The sequence below is a fragment of the Gymnogyps californianus genome, chromosome 14, assembly GCF_018139145.2.
Source record: "Gymnogyps californianus isolate 813 chromosome 14, ASM1813914v2, whole genome shotgun sequence".
NCBI lineage: Eukaryota > Metazoa > Chordata > Aves > Accipitriformes > Cathartidae > Gymnogyps > Gymnogyps californianus.
Window position 1 is genome coordinate 13636088 of NC_059484.1, and position 10137 is coordinate 13646224.

At 39.6% G+C, this 10137-nt stretch overlaps 1 protein-coding gene across 2 annotated transcripts; it reads right to left on the reverse strand.

Annotated features, from left to right (window-relative positions):
* Positions 1-459: 459 nt before the first annotated feature.
* MRPL22 (mitochondrial ribosomal protein L22) lies at positions 460-10053 on the reverse strand. 2 transcript variants are annotated; one of them, XM_050905271.1, is made up of 8 exons: positions 9994-10053; positions 9864-9909; positions 7822-7957; positions 5775-5840; positions 5179-5256; positions 4260-4329; positions 2805-3037; positions 460-2680 (listed from the first exon to the last, which is right to left on the reverse strand). In XM_050905271.1, exons 1-7 carry the CDS (start codon positions 10019-10021, stop codon positions 2826-2828), a joined length of 636 nt encoding a protein of 211 aa, XP_050761228.1. In that variant the 5' UTR covers positions 10022-10053; the 3' UTR covers positions 460-2680; positions 2805-2825. The 2 variants fall into 2 exon arrangements, with proteins under 2 accessions (XP_050761228.1, XP_050761227.1); XM_050905270.1 differs by having other exon boundaries at positions 460-3037.
* Between the last annotated feature and the right edge of the window lie 84 nt (positions 10054-10137).

The window sequence follows — 10137 nt, forward strand, 5'->3', positions numbered from 1 at the left end:
CAGGCTGTCTGACAAAAGTATTTCGACTTTCTTACTGGATACTTTAAATTGTTTATGAACAAGCCCAACAGCAGGTTTTTAAGTTTTCCTCAATTAAATCTCACATTGCTGAGCACAGCTCACAGTTCTGCTCTCTTCAGATTTCCCTGAAGCCTTACTATACCTTCACGCATACTTGCTCCTTCTCCAGTTTCTGTAACGTCAGCACATACATACACAAGTGGTGAGTTTACAGTGCCCCCAGACGTTGTTAATAATATTAGCATCAAGGAGAGGCCTAAGGTGCCTCTCTCCCTCCCTTCTGGTGACAGCTCATTTAGGAATGTTCTTTTATTGGAGGTCACAGTAATAAATGATCTTCTGCTGAAGACTTGTTGCAGTCAGCATGAAATCTTCTGTCTGAATCCATATCAAATATCTAACTGAAGTGTAGATATACTAATTACCAAGAAAGCACAGTAGAATCAAAAACCCTAAATTTTATTTATATATAGAACTTGACAGTATAAAGCTTTATCACTAGATCTTACTGAATTTTAAAAAGGTTCAGGCACGTTCCCATACCAACGTTCTGATGCACCTATCACAGAAGCCACTTCAGACACCCTTACCATCCTCCCAGTGAAAGGCAGGGATCAAGCCAGTTCAAGCCCCTCATCTCACCCTATCTCCCATCATTGTACTGTTACAGACACGGCAGTGGAGCTTCCTTAGCCAACACCGTAAGCCAACCACTACGGGTTACGCATCTTTTCGAAGGCAGAAAAGGGTACTAAGGAATAAGAGGAACGCTGAAAAGCATGTCAAAAAGGAGTCTTCCCACTTCCTGTTTTGAGAAAAAAAAAACAAGATGACAAGCAACAACCTTGCTTTTTGACTGAAAAATTTTAAAAGCCCAGGTCTGTTTGTTTAAAGGAGTATCAGGGCCACCTGCTGCATCAAAAAGAAGCTGGAAAAGACATCAGTCACATTCTCACTTCTCTCCCTGTCTGCAGATTCATAACTAGAGCAATGATATCTATAAGGATACAACCTTGTCTGGAGGTCCAGAAGGGATCCGAAGCAAAATCTACAGCATGCAGGAGAAACAGGTACTGGAATAAAATATCTAGAAGGCAGGTTTCACATGCTTAGATGACAAGTGCTTATTAAGCTTGGATTATTTTGCGATTCCTTAGCTTCTCACAGATCACTGACCCCCAAAAAGATTAAGTCATTCAAGTTTGCTACAACTTGTAAGAGATTCAGTATGACAAAAGAGTTTAACAGCAGCTGGCAGAGCAAGGCACAGCTGTTTATCACAGCACACCAGAAATAGTTCTTCAAACACACATCAGGGACTACAGAGATAGAGAGTTTTATCAGGAACATACCTTTCAGACAGAAGTTACTAAATCGTAGCTTTAAAGCAAGTAATGTGTCTGTAAGTGCACTGCAGAAAACCAGACTGCAAATAAGCACCCATTAATGGTACTGAGCTATGCATGTACTTCTTGTGTAACTTCACAATCCTCTAACACTCTTTAACATCCTAAGACCCTTTCTTTGGTAGCCAAAAGAAACAGCTGTATGCCACCTTCATTAAGACAACAAAGATAATTTGTTTCCTTACAGGAACGGTCCCTTTGCCATCATTCAAGTACTGATCAAGATAAACACATGTAAGAAAGGCTACCACTAGTTGGTGTGGTAAAAAGACCCCAATGAGGTAAGCAATCTATCTCCCATTCTCATGTTCCCAGAATGGAAAAGAAAGGTCTAAATATCAGACATTTGCAGAAATAAGCAACTACTCATTCTCTTTTTATGCTGATGTTCACGATCTCTGGCCATCTGAGTTGAAAATTTGACTGGGTGAAATGCAATTCCCCCTATTGACCTCAGTCTTTTTCTCTTCAAAGAAGTAATGATAAAAATAGGATTGTTTTCAGAGAACTGAAAGCCTGGATTTGTATATGCTACAAGCCATTCCATATTAAATCCACAGAGCATTTTACTCGCCTCAACATTACAAAAGCAATTTGTTTCCAGACAGTGCAGAATAATTAGTTCACTCTTCACCAAGACAAGCTTTTCTCCATATCGCGCCTGTTACCCACACCGAGTTTCCACAGAGAACAGCCTGAACTCCATGCACATACCAGACTATTAATGCCATGGTCAGAATCAAGAACAGAGTTTCAACATGCTCCAAGTTTTCACTGCCACTTCCCTCTCTGACAAACTAAACATTGCCACCTACCGACTCTGTCAAAACCTGAACGTATTTTTTATTCCCCACTCCCAGACACAATGCCTAAGATGCACAACAGAGGCTGTAAGGAAAGAGCATTACAGCCCAGATAAAGAAACCACAAATTGATGCCTGATAATCTCTATTATCATTACTTGTTTTGTTGCACTGTTGTAGCTACTTTAAGATGACAAATTTTAGTAATTTTAGTCCATGTCTTGATCTTGCAACATCATTGGCAAGCACATATTTTTACAATAAAAGACCTAATCATACATAACAGACAGCTGCGTGAATTTGAGGACAACCACAGCTCCTTAACAAGCTTCATAACGGCACCGTATGTTCTAGATTTGATAGTCCAGGGTAGAGCTTGAATGCTGTGGTCCAAGTAACTCAGAAAAAGTAACATCTGTTGCTTTTCGAAGATTTTTCCATTCCTATGGCCTGACAAATAAGAAAAAAGCCTATGATCACTTTTGCATCATCCAGCTCCAGCAGCACCAAAGATATAACTGAAACATTATTTTAATTATTCTTTTATACAATTACATTGTCAAACAAGAAATACCTATATAGTCAGAAAAGTTTGTCACAGTGTATTAACAAGGGTTCTACTTCGCAGGTGCTGCACGTATTCTTTTGCTTGGTCAAAACCAGTCCTTGGTGGCTCTGGAGGAGGAGGAGGACCTTCCACCAACTTCACAAAGTAATGGCACCTGACGATTTTCATGATGCCAAACATGCCTTTGCCATGGTAACGAATCTGCTTCACATAGCGGCCTCTGCCCGTCACTGACTCAGCTGAAGGAAAAAGGCAGAGGGGAGAGAAGACTATTCAGTCAAGAATAAACTACTGCACATCTGCAACCGAAACACTGTCTTGCCAGTGTATTTTTCATGACTGCATATGAAAAGTTAATTCCACTCAGGATTCTCTCCTCCATCTTTCTTCTACATTTAGTAGATTACTGCTATAGAGGAACCCATGAGTTGAATTAACACTCTTCAGGAGCACCAAAAAGGTGAATTTAGAAAGCATGCATGCAAAGATAAATATGTAGTAAAGGACAAATCCAAAGGAAGCCACACTGAACACCTACTAGATTATATAGCTCTTCTGAAGGTGGTATTAATTCCACTGCTTTTCAGTAGTTTGTCTCATTAATTCCTTCAGACTTCATTTTCCCTCCTTTCTCCCTTTATTGCACTTATAGGTATTTTCATTATCTACACATCCAGTCCTGCACTAGCAGACAAACCTTCTTATGGCAGAGGCCTGGAAGGCTGTAAAGAATTCTAATCAAATCTGCTCTACAATCCAGGTTACTTTAAGCTTATGAAGTCAGCTTAACAACATTTGTACCATATTTGGCAAAATGCGAATTTTTTTCTTTGGGCCTAAAAACACCTACAAGTAAACATTTCTCTAACATTTTTCTAGGCAAGAAAGTGCTGTAGTTATTACAAGCTTATCCTGTAATCATCTATAACAAAGCCTTTTTATTAAGAAGTCTACTGTCAATATTCATTTACTTTTATACTGTCTCTTACAGAAGTTTAGATTCTGATCCTGCAAATCTAGTGGTACTAGCCACAGACAAAGCTTCCAGCATCTATGTTCACTGGCAACATTAAAAAGTAATAAGAGTTTGCTGCTTGTTGTCTAGTCTTTCATAACGATGTCAAGCATCTTCCTCTTCGGGACTTTCTGTTCACACAGGGAGCAGAAATTCCACTCTCAGATGAATGCACCTTAAAAAACAATGCATCTAGCAGATGCCAGAAGAACACCCATCAGACACCAACTATAACAAACTGATGGTTGAAGGCTCAGCAACCACACTAGCTTCAGCTGTGCTGCAAGTCGGAAGCACGTGCCTTTCATGTTTTGGTAAAGGTAAGTTTACTAAAAACTATCCTCTACTCACTTCTGCTGATTTGAAACAACAAAACCTTATTAAGGATAAAACTTTTTCATAGCATAGGATGATATTTTTCTGCACCAAAATAAGAAAAAATGTACCTATATGTAAATTTGATTTGAATTCCACGTTGTGATTTCTTACTGCCATTTCCTGCGCTTCTAACAGAACCTGTAACAAAAGGAAAAGAAATGGAAATACTGAGCAGGAATTTAAGCAATGCTATTTATTATCTCTAGATAACATGGAAGAAATTGCAAGTTTAAGTCCTTTACAGAAAAAGTATTCTATAGAGATCAAAATTGTTAAAAGACAAACATCTTTTACGTAAGTACGTTCTTCACATACAGACTGAAAAAGCTTCAGGACAACTTTATTACATTTTTTGGGAGGAAAGGGACTGGAAAAGATGGTTCCCACCCGCATCTGTCAGCCTTCCATCCACAGACCTTCGTCTAATTAGACATCAGACTAGAAACAAATTCCAAGGTGGGCAAAATGAACTTAGGCCATGCAATATTTTCAGCTAATACAAGATACTTCTTTGTCATTATTATGCCAGAAATCAATGCTTCTGCCAAGAAAATGAGTAATTTGAGACTCCTAACAACTACGGTGTATGAAAAGCTTTCATGCTGTTACAGAACTCAGTCCTTTCCCTGACAATATCCTTCACCTTTTACAATTTTAAGAACCAAAGCACATAGATGTAGCAGCCGTTAGTGACAAGGATTTTGCATTATTTACCATGAACTTAACACCAAGCATTGTTAGAGAGGGTACCCACATGTAATTTATTATCATTACAAGTTAAAACAGCCAGCACAAGTGACCTCTGCATATTCACAAGTTGCAACATTACATGACTGCTACAAAAATATGTTGTTTGAATGTGCTCCCAACGGGCTTAATAGAAACATAGAAAAACACAGAAATAGAAACATCTCCAAACTTCTGGTGATAGGTATCGATTTTAAAGTTTTCTTGAAACTAGGAGTGTTAAAGAATACTACTACATACCTCTTTGATCACCTTTGCTCCCTTTTTATCACTAAATTCCAACTGAGCAAGAGCCTGATCAATGGACATTCCTTTTATCTGCAATCAAAGTGTTAAAGTTAACTTCTGCAATTACAAATATTTCCCTTCTCTTATTCAGAAGACAGTATTTATTTTGCCATTATAAAGAGCAAATCAAAAGACTTTAGTTTCCTTAATTACCATTTCTTCAATATAATATCTTACATACAGAACTTCTGAGCTAAATATTGAATAAATCTTGATAAAACATTCTTTTTTTTTTTTTTTTCTTAAAAACAGCCTATTACTATCCTTCAAAGTTCCCCCTGCCATCTACTACTAGGCAGAAACTAACACAAAAATCCTCCCACAGTGCATAATCTGCATATGATCCTGGGTACACATTTGAGAGCATACTAGGATAACGCACCTAAACCAAACTACAAACAACTGCTCGCCTGCACAGATGCATGCTCTTCCCCAGGAGTCTATTATGAAGATGCTGATTAGACTGTGATTGAACTAGGCTGTTACGGCAAATACAGCCATTAAATTTGGCATTCTAACAAATACAGTACAGTGTACTTTTTGCTTACCAGTTTTGCCAGATACCACATCTTATCTTTGCTGTATTTTATTTCCCTTCGACAGTGATATATTTCCTAGGTGCAAAAAAAGTTAAAGGATCAGTAATTTTGCTGTGAAAACAAGAATGGAGCATACACATCTTCTCCACAATCTATTTTCTTACTAGTAAGAAAATAAGTATGACTCCCCCTACTATACCATGAACATATCAAATCAGGCATACTTTTGACATTTGAAACTGAAAGCATTAAAAAAAGTAGCTAGCAGACAGAAAATTTTAATACAATCTTATGAGAATTAGTTTATAAACAGAAGTCCCTGAAAAGGATAATCAAAAGATTTTTCATCATCTTTTCCTTTCCTCCTCTCCACCTTTTGAAGCAGCCTAAGACTGACATGCCCATTCAGTCTTAAAAATATTACTCTGCTATCAAGTCAACTTACTGGGATAGCAACTAAACAATATTACCAGAATGAACTTAATTAGCTCTGCAGAAGTGAAGAGGGTTTCAAGTTTGATTGGCATGAAGACCTGTCTCCAAAGACCCATTTAACATTATTACTGTACCAACAGGGACCAAAATGAGCTAGTAAAATTTAACATCAAAGCAAATTTGAAAGAGATGGCATTCTTTATGAACAGGTAAAAAGCTGATTTAATAAGCGAGTTGGTCGATAACTGGATTTTCACATACATGGCATTGGTCAGCACAGTACACAGCATGTATTTCTGCGTCCTAGGCCATAACGTTCACAGAAGTGATAAATGCTGACGGCCCACAAAGGTACATGTCCAAAAAACCCCTATTCTTTTGAGATGCAAATACTTTACTTTGCTGAGCAGTATGCCTAACAGAGGCCACAACACATTAATTCCCAATGAAGAACAATTACAAAAACCGAATCCCAAAATATCAGTTCTCGAGAGTGAGGAAATGCTGAAGAATTAACCTAAAATTCTCCCAGGTTGTGCTGTAGAGAAAGTGGCACTGATTAGTCCCTTCAGTGATCCAACACACAACACTTAAGTCTTCATGTGCAACTTAAACTAAGAGGCTTGCTTCTGTTCACATTTAACTGTACTTCCCAGTTATAAAATGATCAGTAAGAGGGGACAGGGAGAAACAGGCATAAACCTGCTGTTACCAAAACCTAATCTGTTATGATTGCATTTAAAAAATTGATCATGTTACTTATGCTGACTTTTCCAAAGAGTCTTGAACAGCCAGCAGAAGGCCCTACACTGAGCATACAGGTAACAAAAGGATTTTAGGTTCTTTGCTTCAGTTTATGGCTTAGTAAAACACAAGTTATTGTGCAATGGACTGAAGAAACAACTCCACTGTACAGTATACATAAAATAGTTTCCTAAGAAAAAAAACCTCCTGCAATCATATGCCACATCTGACTCGCATGTTCCTCCCCACATAACTTTAGAACCTCTCAGTCCATATTAAACATTTCAAGCAACCACTATGACAGAAAACAACCTCTGAATAGCTTCATTAAGGGGAGACCACAGCAAGAGGCAACACATTATCAGACCTCAGAGAATCTATAACACAGAGAAATTAAGAAATGAAAAGAGCACGCACTCTATTGTGCCTACATCAAACAGCCACCACTAGTTCCACTACTCAAGGAAAGTTACATTTATATGTTTGTGCACAGAAGCAACAATACAATCGCGTTCTTCTCTAGTTATTTACTGTCAGTACAAACAGAACAAGTGCATAATGATACATCCTTGGTAACTGCTACCTCCTTGTAGTTCAGAGACTTCTACAAACAGCTAGGTTTGGTACCTTTGAGCTTGCATCACATATTAGGTAGGTGATCAGCTGCAAGCAACTTGAAGCTCCAATATAATTTAGAAACGTAAAACATTCGAAGTGATGTTAACTTTTACAATATAAATATGTCAAACTGACTAAAATCTTAAATAACAAATAAGCTATCAAACTAGTGCCTTGTGGAGTCACCCAGAGACAGTGACAACCTGTTCAGAAATTGCTAAACATAAACAGGTAAGGAAATTCACAGGCGTATCCTTACAGCTGGTCTGCGAGGTTCTCCAGGCAGCTGCGGAGGGTAAACAATCCGGTTCTTTTTCTCCCACTTCCCAAGTTTCTGCAGAGATGTGCTTGTGTGGATGCATGACAGAGGAAAAAGGCTACTGGATGTTAGCCACCTGCAAGACAAGACCACAGTCTTTGCTGCTGAACACAAGAGTTCTTCATCCCTGCCCAGTTTATCTGGAACATTGTGATCTTACCTGTTTTGATAAAGAAAACTGACACATTTGACTACTTACAAAATAAAACTGTTCAAGTTCTCTATAGTTTATGTTGAAAAGGCTTTTTAATTCAACAAGAAGCCTCAGGCTTCCTAAAGCAAACCATGAACCATAAGTGACATTGGTATAGCATGAGATTCCACATTAAGTGTCCCCAGATCGTCAGTCACCTCTTTGTTCTTATGCGGTGTTCATTACTCACACAAACAATTTATATCTTTTCCAAGACTAGCCAATACTTATTTAACTTTTACCAACAACATTTGTAGCAGTCAAAATTTCTAGTTTTTCAAGGGACTGAGTATCAACAAAGTATTAGAAGTTTATAAACATTCTGAAATTTGAAAGGAAAGATATTCTAAACTACTTTCAAAATGCAATCAAGTCAATATAACACAGTAAAAACCTCCAGTATTCAGTCAGTTCGCTCACCTCAGATTCAGAAAAAAACAAGCTACATTTTGCCCCCTGCTGACTAGACAAAGCAGTACTGGGCAGCCACTCATAACTACAAGAAACAGACGAGTTCAAGACCAGATATTGCAAGTTTTACTAAGGCTTGAATGGCTTCGTGTGGGTAGCCAAACTGTGCAAAGCATTTTAAAAACAGCTGGCAAACAGAACACGTTGATTAGTTTCAAGAGGGCATTGTACACCTTAAAGTTTTCACATCCTATCAGTAGAGAGTAGCATAATATACAAATTTAAATGTTATGGAATATTTTTCCAGATATTTACTAAAACCAGTTTATTTGCTTAATACTTAAAAATTTCACTCATCAAGACAACAATTCATCATCATCAGACATAATATCATCAATTAACACAGGAAAATATTTGACAAGCACATGAATATAATTTTGCAGTTTAACAACTCAAGCAGTAATGAACTAAGTATTGTCTTCCTAGTATTAGCAGAACACATTAATACATTTGACAAACTAAGGAATCTTCCATTCCCTCTATCTTAAGGTAATCCAACCTCATGTGAAGAGCAACTCTATTTATCATAGCTTTAGGACAAGAAAGAGGACACAAACACATTGTAAGCAAAAGAAAACAGTGACAAGCAACAAACAAAAGTACATTATATAGATAAGGGGAATAGGAAAGAAAAAAGCTGAGCACCTTTCTAGAAAGAATCATGCATAAGCAGCAAGTGGGAGACATACAGACTAGAAGAAATGAGCAAAACAAACAATTACCATGTAACTCTGTTCAACTGCAAGGCAGTAAGCAAAGCACAGGCAACATAAGCCTATTTCTTCTTCCTTCAGCAACACAGGCCTCTACAATTGACCTCCACAGGCTCTAGCAGAGACCAAAGCTCTGCACTTTGAGAATCCACATCAGCCTTTCTTCTGAAGCCAGGGATACAGTCAGCAGCGACCAATGCTCCCCCAGCACAACTTTGCCATTCCTCCAGACTGAGGGGAAAGACCAGCAACTACAGAAAAGCAGTGAATGGGGAGAGCACAGAGGGGAGCAACACGTACTGCGTTACTATGACCTACACCACAAAGTCGGAGGAAATCTGGATGCCTGACAGAAAAGGGTCAGGAGAGAAAGAGAGACGCCTCCATCATGCCACAGTCTCCAAATGCATAGAAAGACACTACAGAGGCACGGAGCGACCTGTTCCCCACAGCTCCGGGGCAAGGTGAGAAGCCAGCAAGACGGCCGAGCCAGGCGACCCAGACCTCCAGCCCCGGCGACCCCCTGAGCGAGGCGGCCAGCGCCCCACTGCCCAGGGCGCCGGAGGAACGGGCCGGCTCCAGGATCACGGCAGAGCCAGACTCACCTCTCCGGCCGCGCCCAGCCGAGGAGACCACACGCCCAAGAGCTACCTGAAAGGAAGCAGCACAGTGAGCAAGGAATAAGCAGGTGAGACCCTTCGAAACCAGGGCTCCGCTCCCTCCCCTCAGACATACCCGCACCAACTGCCCACCGCACCGCCATCTTCCCCGCCTCGCTTCACGGCAGGCGCTCTCGGCGCACGCGCAGCGAGGCGCGTTGTTTGCGACAGCGTGCGCGGCGCTTGGCGGCAGCACCCGCGGCGGCCTGGCGGGGTGCGT

What these genes read in the sequence shown, in the direction of transcription:
- MRPL22 (XM_050905271.1), bottom strand. Translation starts at nt 10,021, where the DNA reads ATGGCGGTGCGGTGGGCAGTTGGTGCGG. An exon ending in GAGAACCTCGCAGACCAGCT is followed by an intron (nt 5,841 to 7,821) that starts GTAAGGATACGC and finishes TTTTGCACCTAG; the next exon opens with GAAATATATCACTGTCGAAG. An exon ending in TGTGGTATCTGGCAAAACTG is followed by an intron (nt 5,257 to 5,774) that starts GTAAGCAAAAAG and finishes CTTTGATTGCAG; the next exon opens with ATAAAAGGAATGTCCATTGA.